At 41.2% G+C, this 27,326-nt stretch overlaps 3 protein-coding genes across 3 annotated transcripts; 2 read left to right on the forward strand and 1 right to left on the reverse strand.

Annotated features, from left to right (window-relative positions):
- The first annotated feature begins 1,365 nt into the window (after positions 1 to 1,365).
- ints6l (integrator complex subunit 6 like) lies at positions 1,366 to 16,738 on the forward strand. Its single transcript, XM_053429350.1, has 18 exons — positions 1,366 to 1,632; positions 1,753 to 1,830; positions 4,883 to 5,032; positions 5,850 to 5,939; positions 6,138 to 6,321; positions 6,446 to 6,568; positions 7,441 to 7,604; positions 8,197 to 8,349; positions 8,482 to 8,614; positions 9,545 to 9,639; positions 9,751 to 9,861; positions 10,399 to 10,614; positions 10,736 to 10,862; positions 11,089 to 11,231; positions 11,640 to 11,871; positions 11,968 to 12,468; positions 13,574 to 13,667; positions 13,973 to 16,738. Exons 1-18 carry the CDS (start codon positions 1,522 to 1,524, stop codon positions 14,073 to 14,075), a joined length of 2,808 nt encoding a protein of 935 aa, XP_053285325.1. The 5' UTR covers positions 1,366 to 1,521; the 3' UTR covers positions 14,076 to 16,738.
- An 868-nt stretch (positions 16,739 to 17,606) lies between these two features.
- Positions 17,607 to 20,388, reverse strand: mmgt1 (membrane magnesium transporter 1). The gene is made up of 4 exons (XM_053428772.1): positions 20,270 to 20,388; positions 19,922 to 19,974; positions 19,715 to 19,818; positions 17,607 to 18,468 (listed from the first exon to the last, which is right to left on the reverse strand). The coding sequence occupies exons 1-4, from the start codon at positions 20,346 to 20,348 to the stop codon at positions 18,312 to 18,314; spliced, it is 393 nt and encodes a 130-aa protein (XP_053284747.1). The 5' UTR covers positions 20,349 to 20,388; the 3' UTR covers positions 17,607 to 18,311.
- A 207-nt stretch (positions 20,389 to 20,595) lies between these two features.
- On the forward strand, positions 20,596 to 23,382 carry pfdn6 (prefoldin subunit 6). Its single transcript, XM_053428621.1, has 4 exons — positions 20,596 to 20,784; positions 20,995 to 21,065; positions 21,583 to 21,707; positions 22,994 to 23,382. The coding sequence occupies exons 1-4, from the start codon at positions 20,721 to 20,723 to the stop codon at positions 23,112 to 23,114; spliced, it is 381 nt and encodes a 126-aa protein (XP_053284596.1). The 5' UTR covers positions 20,596 to 20,720; the 3' UTR covers positions 23,115 to 23,382.
- Positions 23,383 to 27,326: the final 3,944 nt, after the last annotated feature.

Raw genomic sequence — 27,326 nt, forward strand, 5'->3', positions numbered from 1 at the left:
CTTTTGGTGTTATCTTCTGTCATGTACCAGCGATGTTGCCTTCATGGGGTGTCGGAGAGAACGTGGAACAGGGATGACTGATGATGATGAGGGCTGTGGTGAAAGTGACTTCATATATGTCCGTTGTAATTGTGTTTTTCTCTCTCTAGTCTGCGTCCTACCCCTGCTGCACACATCCTAGGTACAAACATTGTGTCAAACTACTGATATACTTACAACATGTTCAACTTAAATACTTATTAAGCCAGTTGGATGTGTGGAGATTGTGAGGGGCCATGAACGCAGCAAAAGAGTGACAAGGGTGAGAATCAGAGGTGATGTGTGTGTGTTTGTTTGAGGGTCAAGACTTGGTTTTAGATTTTTGAATTGGGTTTAGGTTGAAATTGGGTTAGGGTTAGAATTGGTTTTAGGTTTAGGTTAGAATAAGTTTAAGGTTAAGGTTAAGGTTGAGGTTAAGATTAAGGTTTGGTTAGATTTAGGTTTAAGTTAGAATAAGGTTAAGGTTAGGGTTAGAATGAGGTTTAGATTAGAATTAGGCTTGGCTTAACTTTAACTTTGGGTTAGGGTTAGACATAGGTTTAGGCTATATAAGGTTTAGGTAAGAATTAGGTTTAGGTTTGAGTTCTAATAGGGTTAGGGTTAGAATTGGGTTCAGGTTAAAATTAGGTTTATGTTAGTGTAGGTGCTGGGGAATGTATTATGCCAATGGGTGTCTTCGGAGCTATAGAGAAACAAGATAGTGTGTGTGTGCTTGTTTCTGCCCTCTCTGGGGACTTTTCTCAGCAGAAACACTGACCTTGTCAGGTCCAGGGGTTCGCATGGGGACTAACGAAAGCATTGTCCTGATGAGACAAAACCTCTTTTCTGAGCTCCAGGTTACAGTCAATGGAAACATGTGAAGGGTGGTCAGGTTCTGGCTCTGGTTGTGCATGGACTGGTCTTAGGTAAGGTTATGGCGGAGGTTTTGGTTAGGGCGTACACAATGAATTGAAGTCAATGCAAAGTCCCAATAAGGAAAACTATGCAAACGTGTGTATGTGGTGATGGAGGTTGTGGATGTGGCAGGAACATTTAATGTGATCTGAACAGCTCCACATTTCAGTTGTCTCACTTTAAACCAGTCAGGTCACTTAGTGGTAACGATCGCATTATACACTCTCACAATTTAACATATACACTGGAGTATAAAGAAGGAGGCACTCTGCAGACCAGCCATGGCGTCCTCGTTATATATTAATATATGTGAAGGGGCGTGGTCGGTGGAAAAGGGGCTCAGCCAGTGGGGCCGCGGCTGAGCTGGCGGGGCGTTCCCGTGCGTCCGGAGCAGGAGTGGAACAGCGCGAGGCAGCTCAGAGCTGTCGAGAGGCGGACAGAGAGAGGCCACAGGCAGCGGCCCTCTGCTGGAGGGGGCGCTTATCCGAACAAATACACACACATGTGTGAGCTGCTTGGCCGCACGATAGCTCCTATGTGGACATCAGTTCTTTTAGAAAAGCATACCACCGCGGCTCTCCATTTAAAATGCCTATCTTACTTTTCTTGTTAGACACGTCCGCCTCTATGAATCAGCGCACTTATTTGGGTACGACATATCTGGACGTTGCTAAAGGCGCGGTTGAGGTCTTTATGAAGGTAAAGAACGATTTCACCCCGACTCTTTTTAGCAAATGTGCAGCTTTGGTGAGCTTCGGGTTCCTTGGGCAAGGTCGTGCGAAATTAATATATGTTGTTTTGGTTTTCCTTTTCTGACAGCTGCGTGCCCGAGACCCGGCTAGTAGAGGCGACAGGTACATGCTAGTTACATTCGATGATCCACCATACGGAGTGAAGGTAATTAGCAGCTGATAACCATTTTTTACATTTGACAAGACCAACATGTTTTTCTGTCAGTGAGATTTTATTGTCCGTCTGGGATGGAGTCAGTGCTGGGCGGCTTCCCCGTGGCGAAAAACGGCTTTTTTTGTCTGCTCCAAAAACCCGCAGCCCCGGAGATGCACTGCCACATCCAGCGGACATTTTGCTTTTGTGTTGAGAAAAGTGTCGGGCGTTGAGATGGAGGCGGAGAGATGTGTTGTTGCCTGTGACGTCGCTCGTTTTTTTAACCGTACCGCGTTAAGATTGGCCAAAGAGCCTGCCAATCGTATTTTAGCCCGCCTCTTGCCTCATCCGCGCATTACCATTGGCCAATGTGGTCTGAAAGTTGATAAACCCCCTTCACCGTGACGTTTTTATTCTTTTTATTTTTTATATCTTGAATCTTTATGCGAGTTCGGTAGAAGAGATTGATCTATGTAAATGAGATCATTATTTATCATGAGCATTATGGGCTCAGCAAACAAACCCTAGCTGCCATGCACACCCATCCGGGTCTGTGAAGTGGGCTCATGTCAGCAGAGCCATCTTCACCACCCATCTGATGACATCTTTTATGACCTGGCTTTCATCTCCTCCTCTGAGCTCCTGCTGCCCAATAAAAACACATCTATAACGACTCGCAGCACCTGAACTCCCTGATCTGCATCAGTGACTGGTGTATTACAAATCTCTTGGCTAACACGGTCTAAGAATAACACTCCAGCACTTCTGTCAACACAATATGCTCTGTTCCTTACTTTGTCCCACGCCAGTAATGCCTACACAATAGTTTGTTTTATATTTGTTTGCATGCATCATGACCCATATAGATAATGCTAAGGAGAGTAAATAATAATGCAATCTTGGAGTTGCTAGAGTGAGGGTTAGAATATCGATACACAGGCATGTGGTGTAAAATGCAGTCCAAGTAAAACGTAATTACCAGTTTATAAGCTCTTGGTTTTACAATACTTCTAAAAGTTCAGTTGTCATTACTACGCTAACAATATTGGTGTAGAATATCACAGTAATTTATGACATTACTATAGAGTAATGTAGTATTATTTTATACACGGTTCATTTAAATGCCTTTGGAGAAGGGATGCACTCTAATTTATCTTACAAGAAACAAACATGAAATGGAATGGGGAATTAACAGTTAAATGTGCAGCTGAAGTCATTTGAGAATGAGAGCTGGTAAAAAATTAATTTGTGCAAGTAACATCCGTCACCTTGATTTATGTAGTTAATTATACTTTTAAATTGTATATTATTAGTGTTTCTCATTTCAAGGGCTTCTTACATTTTTACACTGAATAAATAATTATGCTCGTTATCTTAAACTGAGTGAGTATTATGTAAATTAACCTATAATGAAATGCTTTTTTCTAATATTAGTTTAATATATGTCCGAGTTTGATTCATAAACTGAGATAATTTCTAAAAGTAACCACTTCGCTTTACTCAAATATAACATTGAGCAAACGTCATATTTAGTGCATGGCCACAGTCCATTCTACAGACCATAACAGTTTATTTCAATATATTTACAACTGTGAAGAATGGAAATAATGTATGGTATTTCATCTATTAGCTAATGTACAGTCTTGCTAAATGCTAATGCTTAAAGCTGTGCAAGCCTTAAAATAACACAGGCTATATCTGGCTCTTTATTGACCTCCATATTGAAAAGGGAAAAAGGATCATTCTCAGCTCACAGCCTCAGCATTTGAAACATTACTACGTCATTTTGATTTACGTTATTATAGGGCTGGGATCACAACAAATTGCATTGTTGCTGTTATTAATGATACTTTAAATGTTTCTGCTTGAGTCATTGCAGTATTCACAAATCCAGATTATAGAAAAATCCATTAAATTGTCATCTCAGCCAAATAATCCAGCATCTAATTCTCCTTCCTCACATAAAACCATCCAGGTGCTGCTACTGCTTCTCCCTTCTTGTAGAGTCCATCATCAACTTATCTTCTTATCTTTATCTTCAGTGCTTTCTGCTTTGTTGTTTTTTTGCCTGCTGTGTGTACCGAGGATTATGATGAAAGGACAAGGTTATGCTGAATGGCGATACTCTGATTGCACAGTTATAGAGGAAATAAATTGTTCATGTAGAGGGAGAGAGGAGGTTGGGCAGGAAGAAAATAGAAATATTCTGTAGTCTGAATTATTGAGTGGAAGCCAAGCCTTACATTTCTGATTGCCTACAGAATAGTCTGTTTGGTTGGTTTCTTTGCTTCTTCCACTGTGAATGTGTGCAACCACTTTTATTGTTGCTTCAGCAACCCAGTGAGGTTGCTTGTATGAGTGCCCATTATTTATCTAACGTCATTCATGTAATGATAATCCAAAAATCGACCCACTGTTCTGATTCAGAGCATACATGTTGAGACACTTCAACACTATTTCTCCACCTCTCTCTGTGTACGCCCTTAGCTTCCTCTGTCCTCTCCCATTAAAGGAAGTGGTAAGCTTGCAGGTCATCCTTAGATTAAGCATGAAGCGGCAGCAATAAGGTTCTTGACCTCCCTGGAGAAAATTCCAAGAGCAGTCACACGGCCACATCCTGCCCTGTGGGGGTGGATCTCCGTCACAGAGGACAAGGCAGCAGTAGGGAGTGTATTTTGGGATGCAAGTCATCTATGAAATTAGACTCTTTTCTTTTTTGTTTGAAACGGCACCATCCAGCTCAAATGTGGGTCTGAATTTCCACAATATTATCATCTATTTCCAGAGCTTCACATGACCTGATATCATTTTATGGTCACTAATATGTAATTAAAAGTTTTAAACTTAACAAAGGTGACAGTCAAATGTTCAACATGAATGGGTTTGTAATGGTCCCTGAACAGAACTTGTTCTGTTTGTAATTACAAAGTCTGAGTATCTGGGTTTGGATCTATTTCTGTGTGTGGCTGTTCACTATGCACTCTGACTTCAGGCCTGCTCTGCTGCACTGTCAGTTTTCCTGCTGTGCAGTGAATTTAGCCCACTGTTGATGTTTGTATTTCAGGCAGGCTGGAAGGAGAACCATGCGACCTTCATGTGCGAGCTGAAGAACCTGCAGGCGTCTGGGCTGACCACACTAGGTCACGCTCTACGCACAGCCTTTGACCTGCTTAACCTCAACCGCCTCGTCTCAGGCATCGACAACTATGGACAGGTATGTGACACCAAAATCCTATAACGCATATACATGTATTTTGCAGCAGATTCATGTGTTGCTACAAGTGAATAGTATAACTATTCCTCCTTCTTCCATACTTTAATATTTATTTGAACATTTTCAGAGTAATTTCCATTTTTGCTTAGTTGCAGATCAATTATTACATAAAAACATATTTACTTGGTTTTATTAAACTAGAATGACATTTAGTAGAATGCATACCTCTGCCAAGCCCCAACAGTCCCCTTAAATTTGAATCAAGCTGCACCAAATTACAAACACTCATAGATATCTAAATATGTCAGACGTGTTTCAGCAAGTTTAATTTATTATTCCACTGTCTTTTCTCCAAAGCTCGAATTGAATGCAGATGTGAATAAACTAGTTTGAATCAGGAGTTCATAAATCTACTATGTCAATGTTTGTGTATTTGTATTGATCAAGTCTGACCCCTACAGCTCACAGTGGTAGAAGCCCCTGTTCTGTAACGTGTAACACAAGGACACTGTCTTAGATGCATGTTGACACAAAGCAAAGAAAACAAGTTTCCACACAGTTCATACAAGGGGCTTATTAGGGGTGTGATGCTAATACCAAACCAATAACTGTGTTTAAGTCAAACCTCTGTTTAAACAGTAAACCTACAGTGTATTTTACCATCACTGTGAGCATCAGAGGATGTGATTGTTTTTTAAGTCACAGCTCACAAGAATAAATTTGGTCTGGAAAATGAAGTCAGGCTTGTTGGAATAAATGGGGTCACCGTTTGGCTAAACTGGGATTTAATTGCTGAATGTTATCATTTCACTCTCAGGGACGAAACCCTTTCTTCCTCGAGCCATCTGTGATCATCACTATCACCGATGGGAACAAGCTTACGCACAGCTCTGGGGTGCCAGATGAGGTGAGATTAAGAACATACAAAATGTGGCCGCACCACTATGCACTGCACCCACTGATACTGTCAGATGTTTTATGTATGTTATGTAATCATTTTCAGTTTTTTAATGCCAAAGTGTAAAGTTAAATAACATTGGGATTGGTTGTCACTTACTAATTTCCTCTCTTATGTGTCTCACCTTAACCCCGGCGTGTTGTCTAGCTGCACCTGCCTCTGAACTCTCCTCTGGCTGGCAGTGAACTGACCAAAGAGCCCTTTCGGTGGGACCAACGTCTGTTTGCGTTGGTTCTGAGGCTGCCGGGAGCAGCAACACCAGACAACGAGCAGCTCGGTAGCGTCCCCACAGATGAGTCCTCAATCACCCAGATGTGTGAAGTTACTGGAGGTTCGGCATTTTCTTTTACTTTGGCATGTGGAGTCATTCATTGTGGGTGTCTATACTCTTTTTGGCAGCACTCAATAAATCCTTTTACAATATGATATGATCATTTTGTGTTTTCTCTTCTCAGGGCGATCATACTGTGTACGGACACAGAGGATGTTGAACCAGTGTCTGGAATCTCTGGTCCAAAAGGTCCAAAGTGGAGTTGTCATTAATTTTGAGAAGACGGGGCCAGATCCCATTGGGGAAGGTGAGTTTTCAAAAACTGCCTTGTCTTGGCATAACAGCTTGGTATACACAACATTTTAAATAGCTCAAAAGCACAGTCAAAACATGAATCGAGTCGTTTCTAAAAGAAGTGCAGGACATTTTACTAAGCACATTATATCATCACAGATAGTTGGAGCAAAGACACTGAGCAGCAAAACAGGTGAAAGAAGCGGAGAATCTTTGTATTGTGGATCATCACATTGTACTTTTACACTGAAAGGAGAACTGAGTGCATTTTCTAGATCACCCAAAAACAGAGGAATATAAGCAACTTCTTTCATACTGAGGTAACTTGATTTGGGGTGTCTTTGTTGAGTTGTTTAATTTGAACAAGTTAGTTTTGGTTTCACAATTCAATTTAGGGAGTGCACCAAGACTTTTGTATGAAATATGTATGTCCTGTCATCTTCACCTACGTGAGCTGTGTCTACCTATACTTGAAATTGATTGGTTTGTAGATGGACGAGGGTCAGACGTTGATGTGTTGCATGTTCGGCGGGCAATATTCGTTTAGTTTGAATGGAGAAAATGAATGAACTGTTTTTTTTTTTTAACTCTGCCACTGTACTATCATTATGGGATTATCAACAAGATCGCCAACATCAGACGCAGTACTCAACCCATGTTAAAATGCGCCGAATGAACATCCTTGTCATGCAAACATTGTATTGTCGGTGCAAGCAATCCTTATGAGCCGCTTCTCTTTCTTCTGCTATTGTTTAATGCTGACTCAACTTCCTGCGATTGGTCCGAAAGTCTGAACAGTTCTAAAAAGGGTTTTCAAACTGCCAATTGTTTGCATTTGACTGAGACATGTTTCCGTCTAATGTCATACAATCCTTTGTTTAACAGATATCTCTGTGGACTCAAGTCGTCCTGTGTCGTCTTTCAGTCCTCAGCTGTGGCACAGTTGCCACAAACTCATATACGTGCGGCCGAACCCAAAGACAGGCGTGCCAGTTGGGCATTGGCCCATTCCAGAGTCCTTCTGGCCAGACCAGAATTCTCCCACGCTTGTGAGTTGAGACACACTCAGAAATATCTCAGGGGCACCTTTAACAGAACTCTGTTATTCACGTGCATATTAGGGCTGCAAAATATTTAATCAAATTTACCATCATCGCAATTGCAACATGCTACTTTAAAACATAACTTTCTTACGGTCTTAACATGTATGAAAAGCCCCTAATGATCACTCTTAGCAGACTTTCTGCATACCCTATGTACTCAAGCATTTGTTTATTTATCGCAAGGCATATCTTCATCGCAGCATTCAAAGTTATCGCATGTTTTCCTAATATCATGCAGCCCCAATTCATATTGTCTGTGTCTCTCTAGATGTACATCACCCAGCGTGCGCACATTTACCCACAAACCTGCTCTTTTACTTTCACTCTTATCTTCCTGTCTCTCTCTCTTTTATTGGCAGTAGTGTTTTTCAGAAACAGTAACTTTGACTGATAGCCAATATCTTCCAGTCTCCAACTTGCTCTGTGATTTCCATTGTCTTTAAATCTTCAGTGTTTTATTGATGTTGCGAAGATGTCACATGGCTCAAAATCACAGATAATAAAAATTTCTTCATCTGTCTCCATCTCCCTTTCTCAGCCTCCTCGCTCTGCCCACCCCATGGTGCGTTTCTCATGTGTGGACTGTGAGCCCATGGTGATTGACAAACTTCCGTTTGACAAGTATGAACTGGAGCCCTCTCCACTCACCCAGTACGTTCTGGAACGTAAATCTCCACACATGTGCTGGCAGGTACTGTACATATTCACACACCAATCAACTCTGATGAGTTGCTTCTTTTCTCACTCCTGTTGACTATTCTGAAAACCAGCAAAGTACCAAAGAAGCAGTAACTACAAACACTTACAATCTTGTTGTTCTCAGGTGTTTGTGAACAGCAGTGGGAAGCCGAATGACCTGGGACAGCCGTTTGGCTACCTTAAAGCCAGCACCACTCTTACCTGTGTCAACCTGTTCGTCATGCCTTACAACTTCCCAGTCCTTCTCCCACTTCTCGGTAAGATGTGTGACAGTTAACTGTGTCGTTAAATTGGCCTAAAACATTCTGGGTCATCGAGTCAGAGCTGAAAATGACTTTAAAAAGGAAATTTTTCTGGAGCATTTCTGCGTACATCTTTAGTTTTAAACATAATCACAAATAACAAGGTTATAACAGAGCAAATTAAACTTTTAATCTTTAATAACATTTGACAACTCCGTGTTAGCCCCCACCCAGACTGCTAGGAACCTGGGTGTGACACTCGACAGTCTACTCTCCATTGTGCCAACTTTACTGTAACGACACGTTCCTATAGATTCATGCTGTACAAGATCAGGAGAATACGCCCCCTTGTCACTCAGAAGGCAGAGCAGGTTCTGGTCCAGGTTCTGGTCCAGGAGCTGGTCATCTCACGCTGAGACTACTGCAGCTCCCTCCTGACAGGTCGACCTGCTAGCGCCAGCCGACTTCCGCAGCTCATCCAGAATGCAGCAGCTCGACTGGTCTTGAACCTTCCTAAGTTCTCTCACTCTACTCCGCTCCTCCCCTCCCTTCACTGGTTACCAGCGGCTGACCGCATCCTTTTCAAGACACTAGTCCTTGCATTCCGTGGTGTGAATGGATCGGGTCTAGTCTACATCCAGGAAAGATTTAAACCTTACACCCCAGCCCATTCACTCGGCTCTGCATCTGCCATCGGCTTCTTGCTCCCTTGCTGCGAGCTAAACACTCAACAAAATCACGACTGTTTTATAACAAATAGATGATGTTGTTTTAAGATGGATAAAAACGTAGTGTGTGTTTTAATGCTTGTTTTAGACTCTCCACTTAAATACTGTGTGTACAGCAGCAGGAGGAGCTGCAGGATGATGACTGACTGGTCACTGATCCAGAACAGCAAAACCTTTCTTTTTCTCAGACATCCCTCTCTTCTTTTTCCCCTTTCAGATGATTTGTTTAAAGTGCACAAACTAAAACCAAACCTCAAGTGGCGTCAGGCCTTAGAGATTTACCTGAAGACGATGCCTCCATACTATGTCATGGTAAGCTGAATCTATGTCACTTACTTATATAATTTCTGTAATCTATTGATTTATAATGTTTTTGCTCATAAACTAATATCCCCAAACTGTTTCCCGACAATTATCCAACAGCCCTTAAAAAAGGCGTTGAGGATGATGGGTGCACCTAATCTGATAGCAGACACGATGGACTGCGGCCTGAGTTACAGTGTCATCTCTTATCTGAAGAAGCTCAGTCAGCAGGTAACGACTCCATACACACAGCCTGCATTAACATCAGTGTGACAGATACAGTAGGAGTGGAGAAAAAGGCCCAAGCTTGGATATACAGCTACTGAGTTCATCAATTGTCAAAGTGCCCTTCAACTGAAAATCATCTTCACTCTGGAAGGAAATTCTCAGTTCCAATTGATTGACAGGTTGTAGTATATTGTCTACCTCAATACCACAACCTAAGGAGTTTGTTGTTTATAATTCTGATGCCGTAAGGGTTTCATTCATTCAGTAACATTCAGTAGCATTTATAAGCACTTAGTAAATGGAATTTAGTGTGTGTGTCTATGAGTGACAGTCTATGATGTTTGTACTTCAAATATTGATGTAAACATAATGCATTATTTTCTAAATTAGAGTATGTATAAAGGAACAGACTCTCTTGACTCCATAATCCTTAAATGTGTCTGTGCTACGAACAGTACTGTTAACCAACATTTCATGTAAGTGTGAATTTTATCATCTGGAAATACAGTAAAATGTTGTTGTTCTTTTATTGATCTAAAGGCAAAGATTGAGTCAGACCGTTTAATCGTGTCCGTGGGGAAGAAAGCTCCTCAAGAAACTGGTATCAAGGTGAAGAACCACTCCAGCTCTCTATCGCTAGCCCACCGACGAGACTTCAAGCAGCTGCTGCAGGGAATCACTGGGGAGGGGCCTATTCGACTCGCGGACATCAACTTCAAAGAGTTTGCTGGCTTCCAGATCGCTCTGCCCAACAAGGTAGATTTAGGAAAGCAAGGACATTTCTGAAGAGTGTGACACACTTTAAGATACAGGAAAGACAGGGGAAGTGCACAGTTTGGTGGGTTTTCTCTGATTGGATTTACTTACGTGTTCACAGGATTTAAAACCTCAGGCTTATCGAAATGCCTTCGACATCCCCAGACGGAACCTTTTAGACCAGGTCACCCGAATGCGCTCTAATTTGCTGCGGTCATCACAGAAACTGATCCGAGGGCAAGACGAAGGTATGTGAGGTTGCTTCTTTGAATAGTCATATCTCGGGTATTTGCAATAGTAAATTAAGAACATTTTCTACATACACATCACTGTCTGCAACAACATCTATTTTTAATGATATTGACGACCCAAACCACCACATACCCAAAACACCAACACAAAAGTTCTATAGGAATTCCTGTGTATTTCTTCTAGTATTGTATTCATGCTAATAAAACTCCTTGTGGTTGTTAGACTATCTGCACAGTATTCCAGTGGCTCAGATGGGAAACTATCAGGAGTACCTAAAAATGATGCCGTCTCCTCTGAGAGAGATTGACCCGGACCAACCGAAACGTCTACACACATTTGGGAATCCTTTCAAACAGGATAAGAAGGTAAAGATATGTCGACATAAGCAACTTTTAGACGTGCACTGAACTGAGAGAACATCACTGAAACGCAAATGTCCGAACTCCAGAAAAAACCCACAACATGCCTCCATACTGCTCCTTTGTCCGCAAGCTCTGACATTCGAATAAGACAACGTAAGCCAACACGCATCCTGCCCACGAGATGTATGGAAGCATGTTATGTTTTTTTCTGTTATGTCTGAAGAGGTCACTTTGGCTGTAACACTGTTTAGGCCTGAGACTCCTAAAGTGTTTTGTGGACTAAGAAACTTCCACCACACCTCCACCCCACACCATTTTTCTGTGAACTATCCCTTTAATGTTTGTTTTTTTCATACTATATTTAGTATCATTCATCTTTAATTGTTCTGCTCTCTGAAACCTGTATCTCAGGGCATGATGATCGATGAGGCAGATGAGTTTGTCGCAGGCCCTCAAAGTAAGAAAAGAGGAAATTCCAATGATTCCAACTCGAGTGCTACTGTGAAGAGAAGGCGAAGTATGTCCCCATTGCTGCGGCGGCCACAGACTCCACCAGTAAACACCAACCATGTGTTGGTGGGAAAGACTCAGGTGGCGGTTCAAGAGCAGCAGAATCTCATCAAACCCATCCCACAGCACAAGGGTAAGACTATTTATACACAAATTGGAAGTGATTGTACATTACTGCTTGAAAGTCACTGAGAGAGTAAGTGTTAACAATTCTTTGTCACCCCTGCAGGAGTGGATGTCAACAACTTGGTGGTCCCTGAGAGTAATGGCGATGGAGGCCTTGGGCCAGAGTCGGGGGAGATCTGGCCCGCTGAGTTGGACCCTGTAGTAGAAAACTCACCTGCACTGATCCTTGAGGAGAAGTCCAGGATGGTAGCAGCTGATCAGGAAGAGGACATCGACTCGAAGGAGGAGAGACTGGTGGAGGAGAGACTGGTGGAGGAGAGACTGGTGGAGGAGAGACTGGTGGAGGAGAGACTGGTGGAGGAGACACTAGTGAAGGAGACACTAGTGAAGGAGACACTAGTGGAGGAGACACTAGTGGAGGATTGTCTAGATGAGCAGCCCCTGGAGGATAAACACAACTGTGAACAGCTGAGTCCGCAGAGCGAGCTCGACGACTCTGACGATGACCCGGCAATGCTGGAGACCATTTTCATAGCACCACTAGACGGAAGCCAAGCAGAGCTGCGGACGCGGGTCATAAAGGAAGTCCGCAAGCCTGGACGAAGTGAGTAAGAGCAGTAGAGCCAGTAGTGTAGTGCAGGGTGTATGCAGTGTATACCCGCTTATTTTTCAGTCAGCAAAGCGTATACCCAGTTCTAAATCGCCTGTTGGGCTCATCATTCCTTTATGTACTGAAAGCCAATGTTTTCCTAGGACAACAAAAGCCTTGCCCTTCTGACTCTGCCTCTGATCGGTAAGTTAGGATAAGAATATCATCGTAAGCCAATCAGAGACCGAATAGGGCGGGTCGTATCTGTGTTTGTCCTCCTAATTAACCCGACACATTAAAAAAAGCAACTAAATTAGTCCTCAAAGGAAAAAAAACATGAAGCAAACTACCCAAACAAGTACTTATGGTAGTTCAGCGATACGCTGGTGTGCAATACGTTCCCACTTCCCCTACATTACTGTAATTCAGTTTCAATATGTCCATTTCTAGGTGAGCTAAATAGGCAAAAGTAGTCTTACATGTCACTGTTTATAACACTGTTTAAATATTTTTCTGGATGGGCTGATTATACCCACTTCTCCAGAAGGGTTTTGTAATATTATATAACTACTTAATTTATTGGATTTTAAGACAGCTGGAGACAGTTAAAGTTAAAAATAAAGCAAATAAAGGGAGAAAACTGACGAAAATATATTCATATTAAAAGTAATTTTTTTCAGGGCTCTTTCAACCTGTTCTTGTTATAGTTTTTACAGGTCTGGTGTCTGATGGTGTTGACACAAAATAAGTGATGGCAAGGCAAAAAGAGAAAAAGTTGGGAGGTCCTATCAAAGCATATCTCAGTAGCTTTGTACATGGTCGATACATACATGTAGTTGAATTTGACTGAGCTTAAGGTTTTATTTTATTTTCAAAGGTGTCGTTATACAATTTGGTTGTATTTGTGAGCCTTTGCTTATAGTTATTTATGATGAAGTTAATACTTAAACTGTTAAGTATCAAGCCTCAAAAACATTTCTTTGTCATTAGGGTTAGATGAATGCATGTTAGAAATAATTGCCCCACATTTTTCTTTTTTTAATATAGAGATATGCAGATGCCATGTTTGGAGCGTTAGAACAGTTTCTTCATCCTTGTCTTTCCCTGTACTTTTTCTCAGACTACGATGCAATAGAGTCCCTCCTGCAGCAGGTGAAAGGCCCTTTTAATGTTCAGAGATACTTCATCCAACATGCCATCAAAGAGGCCATCAGGTAAGAGTGACTCGCTTTTTTAATCATATGATTAAGTGGAAGAGTTTTCGCCCGGTTTAAAGCAAGACAGCAGTCCCGTCTCTGACACACAACACAAATGTTCAACAACGTGTCATTAAGACCTGTGTCTAAATATTTTCTTTGCATTTCAAAGCAACTTAACCTTAGAGAATCTTCCCTGGCTTGTTTCTAAAGGGTTTCTAAATTTCTTGAATTAAATTTGCTGTATATTTACAGTTTATAGTAATTTGCAGTATAATTACTGTTTGCATGTGTATTTCAGTTCTTCTCACTTTGTTCACCAGGTTCAAGAAGCGGGTTCTGATCCAGCAGCTGGAGTTGATCCTTGCTGAGTTGGAGGAGAAGCATGCGGCGTCTTTGCTGCTTTCCAACGACAATGGCAGATAGTGATGAAGCCATCTCTGGTTTTGTTACTGAAGTATGTTTTGTTCACGGTTGAATATCACCACCATCGAAGAGACGTCCTCATTGACTTGCCTCAAAAAGACTGAGAAGCTGGGGGCGTAAAAAGGACAAATGCACTGAGAGCCGACACTCCTACTGTCCCTGTGCTGTTACATCACATCCTGTTACAGGCGGAAGGTCTGGGGTTTAGCTGGAGAAGGGGCCTCCAGCACAGATCCACTGAGGATGACTAAAGAGACTTTAAATATAATCCTCTTTATATTGACAGATGCCTTAAACATCCATACGGCTTTTGTCTGTATCAGCACATTGTTCAGATACACACACACACACACACACACACACACACACACACTCCGTTAGACAGACACAGTAAGCCCACAGATCGTTCATTTGCAGAGCGTGGACAGGACAGATCATTTCTGTTATTGTTATTTCTATTTTTTAAAACACCTTTCTTCAGCTGGTCTGAAAAGTGTTTGTAAGACTGCGACCAGTTTTTCTAGAGTAATTAATAGCATGTAGCTGTATGAACGACAGGAGGAATCTGATCCAATTGGGTCCGCCTCGTGTTTTTAGTGTTAATATCTGGTGTTGATACTGGTACTGAACATCTTCACTGGGAGAATAATCATTTGATGATCTTGACATGCATTAATATTAAGGGTGGGCAATATGGATCCAAGAATGATGATGTGATTTTAAGTTGCATTAGCAATATATACTGAAGTATATCATCACTTTACTGAAACTTTTATTGATAACCTCAAAATTTCCCATTATGCCTTGAAATGGCTAAAATGTAACACTAATATGGCCCTGCCCCCGCTTCCTGTCTCCCCACCCTCACAGCGCCACCTGCAGTTAAGGAGCCGTTTCCAGATACATAGCCCCACCCACAAGTTGACAGGATTGGTGTCAATAGGTTTGTTACTTTACAATCCCCTAGTTTCTTCCGATTGGCATTTGTTTACTGCAGTGTTGAGGAAATACTGCGAAATTCTTCTTCTTACATCAAAGGCACAAGAAGGACCTTTTAACATGTTTAAAAACATGAATTTTAGTGGAGGGGGACTTCCAACGATAAAATACTCCAACGGAATGTGTATTTTAGGTCAATCTAGTCAGTGAAACGACAGAAGCACACTCCTTCAAAAACGTTTCGGCGCACTCATTACCAATACACAACAAAACAGCATAACATGGGACAACAAGCATTAATTGGATTACATACTACAACAGAACAAGAGTAGCATGCACCAGCTGCAAGACAAACAGGCAAAGCACAAACAGCAGCAGCCGTAGAACAACAATACGATAGTATACCTTGGACACAGCATCAGACAGACGAGGAGGGTATGTTAATCCTAGTGAGTCAAAAAGCAGCTGTCAATAAAAATGTCTTACTATTAACAGAATAAGATGATACAAAAATACACATTCCATACTAAAATATGAAGCAGGTGATATAATTTAACTTTGTTCGGAATCTTGTGCTTACTTAGTTACTAACTTATTTGTAAAAGATAATTTACTACAAAGTCATATGGATCTGTATCGACTTCAGATGGTCGATATAGTGGTTTCACCGGGGTGAATAGAATTCAGCTAATCAAATTTTATTTTCATCTTGGAATGTACAAACGATTATCATCAGCAGAAATAATTTGCTGCACATACAGGAACTTGTTCCCATGAGATATTTTTCATTTGTTATTGTAATGTGCGCAAGATAAAAAGTATCACCTGTCGGGACTTTGGGGCCTCCATACTAAAGAGATAGTTACATCTATAAATGATAGAGCTAAATGTTGAATGGTAGTTACATTTCTCTCATCTCATAGGCCATATTGCCCACTCTAGTGTCAACAAGGTGAAACTTCAAACATTTCTCTCTTGAGATATTTAGTCTCTAAATGTCCAAACTGGGTCCAATATGTTACTAAAAGTCAGTTGTACTGACTCACTCCTGAAAACAAGCGTCATACAATAGTTTAGAATCTAGAAGTATCAGTTGTTGTTTGTTTTTTTACACATTAGTGAGTTGTACTGAGAACGGACCAAACACAAGACTGATTTACTGATTGAGCATTGGTGTTGTCCTACCTGCCATTACAGCAACACAACATTGGTTCAGTGAATGCAGCTGTTGGTATCCATTTAGAGGTGGTACCATCCCCACACACACACACACACACACACACACACACACACACACACACACACACACACACACACACACACACACACACACACAGCTCAGCACAACAAACACTCCATTGATTCCCAGAATTACAACTTTAGTCAGAGGAATCTGTGCATGTGTGCTCAGTGGACGATCATCTGTTGTTGAACAGCTGGTTATCTGCTCTCTGCTGCTTTTCACACAAACCACAGTCAGCACTCCTCCTTGGTTCTCCTCATTTTTACCACAGTTGTACAGTACTTTTTAATGTTCATAAGGAATATAGATTATTTTTGTGAATTTGTTTATTTCAGAGTATATTAACTATTTTGAAAGGAAATGTTTAAAAGCCAATTTTGTAAACTGTTAAATGCATATACAAAAGTGTAAAGTTTTATGAACATGCTCCATTTTTTTAAGAAAACAAAATAAACCATAAGTAGAATGGTTTTTACTGTCAGTTTGTGAATTTGTGTCCATTTCTAAAAACACATCCCCAGGGTTTATTCTCTCCGTCTCTGAGGTTATATTTTATTTGCCACTATCTCTGAACAGCTGCTGCAGATCCAGACACTGAAGTGAGTGTATCCACAATATGGTGGCCCGGTGGCCAATCAGCCATAGGAGAAGTATCTGTTTCGATTGCCCTTTTAGTTTACAGATGTGATCCGTGAATCTGATTCACATTCTCTTCTCGGGGCGTTGAAAAATGAGGAACACGACTCAGCCTCTTATCAGCTGCAGCATGAATGTGTATGTTTGTGTTTGACACCTGTAGGGGTACGTCACATGTGATTACTGGCACTATTAAGTTGAACCTAAATTATTTTTACCCCACATCTTACCAACATCCTTTTAAGGCCCGAAGTGAAAACAAATTCACATGAGAAAACAATTAAGTTTTTCCTTGTCTTGTTTAGTCATCATTTGACCCCATGATCAACTGGAAGCATACAACCAATTTCCTCAAAGTTCAATAAAACCATCTGAAATAACACAATATTAACTGGCACTAACCACAAATATGTTCTATCAGAGAAACCATTCAGCTGAAAATGGATATTTCAGTTTGAGAAGTTTCCTTGGTAACTTTGACTCTGCTGACACCTACAGGCCAACATGAGCAATTGCAAATCTTTGAATGAGGTCGAATTTTTAACTGATGCAGCAAACCAGCTGCAAGGTCACCCGTATAGTCCTCCTCTGCACGCAGTCATTTCAAAGCATTATGATCTCATGAGAGATTTACTTACTTTGGAGGAAAGCAACTTCACAGCCTCTGAATATGAGCACACGCAAATCTACAAAATAGATTCTGACACCCCAGGTAAAATCAGTACGCCTTTTTATTAAATTAAAAACAATCTGTTGAAACTTAACAAAATGTAAAATGAAGGAAAAATAAACTTCACCCAAATGAATGTACCATGACTTTCTTTCTACTTTGCCTTATTGTTCACAGTATCATTAAAAACAGTCATCTGATGTTGTCCCAGCTTACGCTGATTTCCTGTGGCATTAATCAAACCTCTTTATTGCATACAGGATGTACAGATGAGCCTTTAAGCTTCAAGGAAATCATCAGGGAAATAAAGGGTCCTCAGTTCATACAACACATTTCAGTTAACAAAAAAAGACAAATCTGCCCAGCTCAAGACTTATGTGCGGTTGAAAATAAACAGGAACCCAACAAGTGCTTTATGCCCCTCACACAAAGGATATACAAAGTACGGCAGTATCCCACTTCAGTTCAGAAGGGACAGGAGGGGGGAGATGTCACGGTATCTTAAGACTCCAAAGCATTTACATACTGTATATACAAACAAAATCTGCTTGAAGAACTGAAGGGTTGGCACAGTCAGTGTTGAATATGGAAGTGACCACTTCTATGGACTGATGACAGTTTGGACAGCATATTAGTTAATATATAAAAGTAGAGGGAAGATGAACTCTCACTTTGCCCTCCCTCTGTCTAACGAAAAACAAATCTTATCTGACGTAGATGATGTTACAGGCAGGAAAAAAGGCCAGTCTCAGTGCAAATGCTCCAGCTTGCGTAGTCGTATGGGGTTGGGAATAGCTTGCTGGTTGCAAGCAGAGGAGGGCTCCTCTTCCGGCGAGCGGAAAAGCACCCGGCCCCGGTGATTGAAAAGGTAAAAGGATGGATGGTTCCTCAGTGTGTCAAAAGTTCTGGAGGAAGAAACAGATCTAGGTTATGAAAGAGCTGGTGCTGCACAGATGTTGATGAACAGGGGGCTATGCACATGTTGGACACTGACTTCAGCTGATATTATAGTCAAATAAAAGGTCGTATTTGCATCTTAATGATTGCACATGGAACCCATTTAAAAAAAAACTGTGAACACAGTTAATGGGTTTGACAGATAGAAAATGGTTCAGGCCTGGAATTTTAAACCCATTTAGGATTTACCATAACAGAGTTCCTGCAGGTTTTACCAAGATGAATCTAAGACTATTTAAGACCATAATGAATGAAATGTATGACCTAGGTCAAGTATGACCGATTGAAGCATTATTGAAGCACCAGAATTTTTTATTGAAGATTTTCTTACGGCGAGCTCATATCTGTATCATAGAGAAAGACCAACAACACACTGAAGCGTCACAAACTATGCATCATGCAAAAACTTCTCTTCTAAGGCTATCAAAGCCTAAAGTTCTGATAATTTAAACATATACTTTTTGACACTTATAGACTTGTAGAAACCCTGCATAACAAAAAACTTTAAATTTTTTTTAATAAGTTTCTTTAATGAAAACAATAGATACGTGGCTTACTGAAAATGAATTTGATTCAACTTCTAAAAATATATTATAATCATAAGCTGTATTTCCTTTGTCATATAAAGGCAGCTAATTGAGTTTCTCTACTTAGGGGGCCAAAGTGACCGAGGGCAACAACCTGCATTTGCATCCATGTGTGTTACTGATGTGTGACAGAGACAATGGCGCACATATATGCATTGTATGTGTGTGTGTGTGTGTGAACGGCAAAACTGCACTGTAAAGCATTCTGCGTGGCCATACAGGCTAGAAAAAGACCTATATAAATACAGAGCATTTACCATTCACGGATGAGAGTGCCATGCGTTGTGGCCTCAGAAACTGTATTTTCCCTGTTTTTTCATAGACTTAGTGATTAATCAATGGAGCTAAACTATAATTATCTGATCAAACAATAACAAAAACACAATTTTTAACACTAATGAGCTACACAGGACCTTCACAACACAGACCACAGTGTAGCACAGCTGTTGCTGAGGGACGTTTGTTTGTGTGTCTCTGTGGGACCTGATTCAAAGTAACGATGCTATAAAAGCTGTGCAGGTGGTGACGTGCACGTGTCCTCTGTGGCACGGGACAACAACACCTACAGCACACCGGGGGACTGCTGCTGCGGAGAAAAAGGACCTACTTGTTTTTCAGCTCTGAGGAGGCATCCATTTCCCTGAACTCTCCAGCGATGTGGACAATCCCATAACAGGTCATCACAAACGATAACAGGGTCTGTAGAACAATCTGCAACGGGACAGAGGGGCATTAGTGAACAGAGGGGACACCTGTAGGGTGGGTTGTACACTGGAGGTGGAAATGTCCTATTTGGCGGATGAAAGTCACTCACATCAATTGGTAGTGTCTCGTTTTCCTTCTCTGTGAGTCGCATGTATGACCGATCTGTTGACAGAAAAAAGATGGATGGATTTGAAACAAGTCGTCTTTAAAACGGAAATCCACAGTTCACACAAACGGTAACGTATCACTGAACGTGGTGGTTTAATATGAACAACAGATGTAAATTAATCTTTGTCTGATTCTGGGCTGAGATGTGCAGCGTTAGCTTCCAGTTAGCCAGCTAGCCGAGAGGCCCGTGCTGCTGTTTTATCACCAAGCCGGGGAACACCCGAGCCCGCCGGCCTGGAGCGAACACACACCCGCAGACCTGCCTTCAGACCCCCGCCCTGATACTTACGCTGTGCCGCTGAGAAGGCTGCGTGGGCTAAGGCAAAAAGTCCGACACCGACGACACCTTTCCAAAACGACGAGGCCATCTTGAACCAGGGCGACTAGGAGCTGAGCGCACTGTCGTAAAACACTGTCGTAAAGAGCCGCAACAGTGACGCTGTCAGAATAAATTCACACACTGAAAAAAAGGCGACTAAAAACACGTGCAGTTCAAATAAAATATCAAAAACTCTTTCAATATAATTTTTGTTTTACATTCAGTGAACTTGCGCGAGTTTATATGTTATGAATACGTTTGTGATCAGTAAGGGCTCTTACTTTGAATTCACGGCTTGACTTCCGCTCTTGCTACTGCTACTGCCACTTCCTGTTAGCTACCGCTGCTCCTTCGTGTCATACCACATTGAGACTCATTCTTATATATAGTTCACCCGGTGTTTATTTAAACAAACACAAACATGGCAGACGCCATTCAAAAGAAGATAAAAGCGGAAATAGAAATATATACCCAGATGCAGAAAGGTGGGTCATTTTCCTTACACACATCGAGCCATGTTGTAGCAAACAAGCTAACTGGCCATATTAAGACAGTTAGCCCCACATGAAATACGCTACTTAAACATGTCATACTTATTTAAACTAGTAATTACGCTCTGAAATATCTAAAGTGTATTGTTGAAACATATGGGATCAATAACTACGCTCATCGGCTAATGTCTGTCTGTCATTCAGATGTTAGCAAGAGCGTGTCCGCCAGACAGAAGCTGGAGGCGCAGCTAACGGAGAACAACTTTGTCAAAGAGGTAACGCTTGTCCTTCTAATGTCTTATGTTTCATGAGTGGAGTTCACGTTGTTGGTCATTGTCATTTATTTGTTTGTGTGACAGGGACAATGCTGATTAATCAACAGCAAGATGACTGTCAATGAGACAGAATTAGCTTAACAGGCTAGTTTTCATCTTTTCCCTGGACAGTTTTTTAAAATGGCAACCTAAAACTAAGATCAAATTACTTGTTGTAGGCAACACATTCAGACAGGGGCAATGCATGACAATAAGTAACAGCACAGCATGTGAAACAAAGCACAGCAGGTAAACCCCAACAAAGACAAACTGCAGCCAGGCAGCTACAGTCAGTTAGTCTAATGTGCACATTTCTGATGATCAATAAGCCATTTCTTCAGCTGAACAGTATAAGAACGTTAAGTATTTACTTCTCTTTCCTGCATTGGGAAAAGATTCAAGGTCCTTCATGTGTTGCATCAAGGTAGTGATCATTAATTAAGTTGTCATCTCTCTCTCTTTCTCTCTCTCTTTCCAGGAGCTGGATCTGCTGAACAGAGCAAACACAGTTTATAAACTTATTGGTCCTGTATTAGTGGTACAAGATCAGGACGAGGCCAAAGCCACAGTCGCAAAAAGGCTGGAGTATATAAAAGGAGAAATGTGAGTCTCTGAAGTTTGGTTCATGCCTGTGGTGCTTTAGAACACAAATGTCTGGTATATACAAAAGACACATTGGTTCTCACTTCTCTCATTAGCCTTATGTTTAAACATGACAACAGTATTTCACAATAATCCGAAGAGAAGTAATACATAGATCCGTCCATTCTTTTTATACCTGTCAGTCCTGCGGTGATCATGACTTAGTAGTGTCAGAACTGGAGCATGCAGAGAGATAACGGCAGAATGAGTACAGAGAAGGGGGGGTAAATAAACCATAATATTTAAGACCTGGTCGCTAGAACTCATCCATCCACATCTTGACAGAAAACTCGAACAGCCAATAAAAATGAGCATAGTGCCGAACCAATCTTGTGGCTGGAATATAGTTACAGCATCAGGTTAGGTTGACACAAGGCACAGAGTGTAGGAGGAGGAGCAGCATACGTGTTGATGTTTGAGCTCCTGCACAGAGGTTGATGACTAAATCGATGCAGTGACTGTACATTTTTGATACATGATTATCGCTAAGCTAATTTCCACTGCTGAATACTTAAAACCACTGCTGCTTCAGAATCAGGACAGACGCACATTAAACGTCCGGTCGCCCTTAGTCAGAGTCTCTGTCGGTTTCTGACTCCTTCCCAATCCCTCTCTGACCTGTGCTCACTGATGATGTTTATTGTTACCCTTTAACAATTAACACCACTGATCAGAAGTTATTAGGACACGTACAGGACTGATGTTTACTTTGCGTTTGTTTTATGCAGTGGCACTGATTTGATCTATATATATGATTATTTTCAATATCGGCCAGCCCTAGATTCAGTCTTAATATCTTATAGAATTTACATATATCCTGTCAGATAACACCATGGTGGTTTTATTAAACACCCCTCATCCCCTTGAACGCGTCTCTCTTCATATTGAAAGACTACAGAAAGTAGAAAGTATCATATTTCCCCCCTCGGTGTCAAAACTGTATGTTAATATGTATGAGGAGGTGTCTCAGTTGAGCATTTGTGACTGTTTGTTCTGAACAGCCTCCTCTTATTCAATGGATAGTTTTGTAGTGTTAGCAGGATCTTCATTACCTAAGTTCATAGAAGTATGCTTACCATAGCTGTGTGTCGAAACAGGAAATAACATACAGAGCTGTGAGCAGCATGTTTCATGTGAGTGCATTCAGTTTATACAACTGATCTCAAAAGGGTGTTTTCTGGTTTCTCTTTAGTATTGTAACATTTATGTTGTTCTCTTTCCCTCTGGGTTTTTTCTTCCTGTCACAGTCAAAGGTATGAGGCGCTCCTGAAAGACATGGAGAAGAAATCTGACCAGCACCGAGAAGTCCTGTCCAGTTTACAGCAGGACTATCAAAAAGCTCAAGGCCTCGCTGTGGGCAAAGCCTGACCGAGTGGAGAAGCTGCACGCCCACACACACATACACTGTACAGTGTGTAGTGTCGGTACAGTTGATCCAAATTGAAATGGTCGCACGTTGCATCCTCCTTAGAATTTGTTGATTTCTTTGCGCAGAGCCACGCCCAGAGCCACGCCCATGACAGCCATTCAGTCATGCAATGTAAAAGTACTACATGAGGTTGAGTCAATTCTGCTTGTATCCCATCTTTTACTGTGACTATTCTCTTGTTTGCTAATAAACATGTTTTTCATTGAAGGTCATATAGTTTTCTCAAGTTAAACTTTTCTGAGCAGTATCTCTGTTGAACTGATAATGTTAGATTGCACAAAAAGGTATTTGCATTACTGTGTTTGTGTGTCTGAGTGGTCTGCTTAGCATTTGCTGTAATTACAGAGGCAGGCCTTTGGCCACCAGAGCAGCTGTTGTCCAGTCACTGACCCTCCCCTCAGCTCAGCCGTGAATAAAGACACAGCGGTAGAGCATTGTTCACCTTAATTAATGAATTTCCCTGCTGTTGACCACCAGCAGAGGATTTAGGCAACATGAATAACCAAAACCAAAGTCTTCTACAGATTTAACTGTGCAAATAACCTCAACAGAAACCCCAGATTAAAAAAACATTTGGGAGCTCTTGTGTGAATTTACATTTATGGTTGGAAGTAGTTTAAACATTCACAACTCTTTGCTGATTGACTCTTTATGGTGCTGTAGACTATATAATACACATGAATCAAATTTTATTTATATAGTGTCCTAGCATAATAAACATCTCAAGGCTCTACATACTAACGTAATATCTTAAAATGTAAACTTCCTGTTACCGCCTTCACTGTAAGTTAATGATCCTAAAGAATTTGGCTTATTTTGTAGCCTAATATTTCCACAGTAGCCGTCAGTCTAGAAGATGATGTGTTTACAACCAAAGCACACAGTGTGTGTTGAGGAATGTTTGACCATCCTCCCACATGTGTATAGGCCACTATATATTAATGCTTATTGAATATTACACATCTAAATTCCACAGATACTCCCTTGTCTTTCTAAGCAGTACCCATGGTCAGGTTATCGATAAAGGGCCATCCACCAGTAAATTAGTGTATACGCTGAGGGACATTCATATCTAACTCATATGTGCCAGACAGAGACACCAACTTCAACTCTCACCGACTTCAACTCTTTTGCATATTTCACCAGTGGCAAGATGCAAGGACACAATGGGATTTAGGAATACATACTTTAGCCTTAACTATCGAATATGATGCAAACACCTACATGTACCATAGAGAGTGACAGCAGTTCTAGTCTTTCATGGATGTGCTGTTAGAATGGGTGACACAGGGTGAGGGAGATAAACTGGGATGCTGTGGAAGACATCTTTAGACTTGCTCATATTACTCTGTTTGCATTTGTATTTTGTTTCACCTTCTGGTCTCCTTGATGCATCAAGTCTACATTAAAATCTTCTGCATAAGAAATCAGCTGCTGCCTGAGTTCTCCTTTCACCAGCTTCTAGAAAATGTCCTTACTGTTCAGCAGCTTCACATCGCTTCCCCCTTCTGACTCGGATGTGACTGAATGGACCAATCAGAAGGTATACACTTTACACTATCTCAAAAGTAGGATACGGCAGAACACTCAGTTTTAAAGTGGTATGTTCGAAAAATTACTTTTAAATATGTAAATGCTTAACATGTGAGGCATATATTTGTAGCAATTAAACTTAAATATGTTCATTAACTCGACCTCTGCACCTAATGTGTGTTTTAAAATTACTCAACATACCGACATTTGATTTAAATCTCCAGAATAATGCAGCACAACCCAAATTTTATTGAAAGTTACTTTTAGTTGTTCGAACTAAAATAATTAGTTTGATGAGTTTTCTCAGGACTGCAGGGGACATATACGTGTTTTAAACAGGTTTTAAAGCGCGTGGGCAAAACAAATAACAACAAAACCTGCAACAACAACAAGACAGGTCACAGAGCGGTGTCCGTCCACGAGCTGGTCACCACCGACGCGTGGGTGCCAGCAAACCCATTGACACCCTGAGGTGCTGTGTTTTTATAATGTCCAAACTGCGGCTGTAAAGCTGCAGACACGTGTCCGCGGGTGAAAATACAGACCCACACATTCTCTAAATCCTGGATTAGAATATATATTATTCGATAGATTCGTTTAAATAAGTCCAGAAAATGTTCAAGTGCCTTTAGTCAATGACAATATATCCTCTAGGTGTATATATGTATATGGGTATTCCTGTGTTCCGGTTCGTGGGAATTGAAGGCGTCAAATGGTTCGTGGATGAGGCCAAACGGTGATTTATCACTTTGCGTGTATTGCGTTCGCGCTGATGTGGTAAACAACAACACGTTCAGTGGTTTCTGTTGAGGTCATTCTTCAGTCACATGGGACACATTTCTTCTTCTTGTCCAAAGTCAACAAACTGGAAACCTTATCATAAACATCTCATAATACATCCGAGCCGGACTAATCTGATCCATTTTGCTCGGACAATACGCCAGGCCTTGTTTAAACCTCATTCAGACAGATGCTCCTCAAATGAAACTCTAATCTGATTCCAGCTTTAATTGATTTACTTCAGTGATGTGAGCGTTTCACCAGGGAGCTGAAGCTTTGAGGTGCACAAAGGAGCATCCTGTCCACAGATCAGCGCAGCGGGACTAACACCTCCTTTCATAGGAAAGGTTTCTAACGAGCTGCTAGGGAATGCGTGCATGCGCATCGCAACACTGCACCAGACACAAGGATAGCAGAGTTACACAGCTTGGACATTGGGCATATTTAGATGATAAATGGGATGAACTGTACTTTTATTTGTAAAAGGTAAATCGATGGTAATTTAACTAGAATAACCCACGTCCATCATCCAGTTTTAACGGTGAATTATAATTCCCTTCAACAAGCTTCTTCTCCAGGTGATCTAACAAACATACCAGAACCACCAGGTCACCACGAGTCAAAGATTGTATTCTCTACTTGAAGGTGGACACTTCATTTCCATGCGCTCAGGGAGGGGTCGTTACTGGGCAGTTAGCACGCACCTTACCCGGGATGGGGAACAGTTAGGAAACTATCCAGCGTGCATTCATATGTTGATATACGGGGGCCTGTTGCTTTTAGTGCACTATTCAAAGTTATAGAAGCACACGACAGTGGACACACCGTGTGCGCATCTGCGACATGCGGGCACAATTCAACGAACAAAACCCATAGTCACAGGTTCTGAACAACAACAAAACAGTCTGTCGCTGAAAAGCTTGAACATAAAGAAATCCACGTTCGAACCACTTCAGCCTGATGGATGAAGTTATTGTTGACAATATTATTTTGAATTAACTGAAATGACCGATACATATTCTCAGAATGTTTAATCTGAATATTCAACATTCTACTATGTTGTGTTACTTTTGAAAGGCATGCTAAGATTCAAGATGCGGAAAGGACTAAAGGTGGGGAAATGTACACTGGATGTATTGCTTGCAGCCTCACTCATAATCTTTCATCAGAGAAAAGCTAACGTGGGCTCCCTAACATTTGAGTCGTTGATAAAGTTCGGATGGTGTATAGGCATATTAAACCCACTCCAAAGAATGGAGGTATATGTTCTCGCATTGTTTCGGCGTCTGGGGTTTTGTAGATTGGACACTTTCAGACTAGAAGCAGTCTGGAGCCCGAGCAGTGTGAATGACCACTCTGCTTTGAAAACCATCAACATTTCAATAGACAAGATGTGTCATACTATTTTGTCCAGCCTAGATAAAGTATGTGTTAACTGCAACCTTTTCTTCTTCAACAGCAGCTGGATAGTCGACTCAGGTACAAGCTTTTCACGCAGCAAATAGGCCACTCCAACACTGTGAATGATCAGGAAACTGTACTTTATTGATGATAGGTCAGATACAAGTTCAGCTTCAGAAGAACAGTTTCAACAACCGTATATATCTCGCAGTGCAAATAGGTAAACAAAATCAGCGCCCCTGATCTAGCTGCAAAAGTAAAAGTAGATTTTAAGCACGGGTCACAACATTTTACGCACGCGTAAAAGCTCCGCAAAAAATATATTTTCTCATGGTGTTAAAAGAACACCAGCCTGCAGACATCCCCATCTGGAAAAAAATATCATATGTACAGATCAAATATAAAAAGAAAAATATTTGCACGCGAGGATGGCAGAA

This window comes from Pleuronectes platessa, chromosome 8 (genome assembly GCF_947347685.1).
Source record: "Pleuronectes platessa chromosome 8, fPlePla1.1, whole genome shotgun sequence".
Taxonomy (NCBI): domain Eukaryota; kingdom Metazoa; phylum Chordata; class Actinopteri; order Pleuronectiformes; family Pleuronectidae; genus Pleuronectes; species Pleuronectes platessa.

Bases quoted from the DNA above. Each gene is read 5' to 3' on its own strand.
- ints6l (XM_053429350.1), top strand. From the start codon at position 1,522: ATGCCTATCTTACTTTTCTTGTTAGACACGTCCGCCTCTATGAATCAG. The intron at 6,322-6,445 runs GTTCGGCATTTT...TTCTCTTCTCAG, and splicing joins GATGTGTGAAGTTACTGGAG to GGCGATCATACTGTGTACGG. The intron at 10,863-11,088 runs GTATGTGAGGTT...TGTGGTTGTTAG, and splicing joins GATCCGAGGGCAAGACGAAG to ACTATCTGCACAGTATTCCA.
- mmgt1 (XM_053428772.1), bottom strand. From the start codon at position 20,348: ATGGCCTCGTCGTTTTGGAAAGGTGTCGTCGGTGTCGGACTTTTTGCC. The intron at 19,975-20,269 runs GTAAGTATCAGG...TTCTGTCAACAG, and splicing joins AGCCTTCTCAGCGGCACAGC to ATCGGTCATACATGCGACTC. The intron at 18,469-19,714 runs GTAGGTCCTTTT...TTCTTCCTCCAG, and splicing joins TCCTCAGAGCTGAAAAACAA to AACTTTTGACACACTGAGGA.
- pfdn6 (XM_053428621.1), top strand. From the start codon at position 20,721: ATGGCAGACGCCATTCAAAAGAAGATAAAAGCGGAAATAGAAATATAT. The intron at 20,785-20,994 runs GTGGGTCATTTT...TCTGTCATTCAG, and splicing joins ATATACCCAGATGCAGAAAG to ATGTTAGCAAGAGCGTGTCC. The intron at 21,066-21,582 runs GTAACGCTTGTC...CTCTCTTTCCAG, and splicing joins AGAACAACTTTGTCAAAGAG to GAGCTGGATCTGCTGAACAG.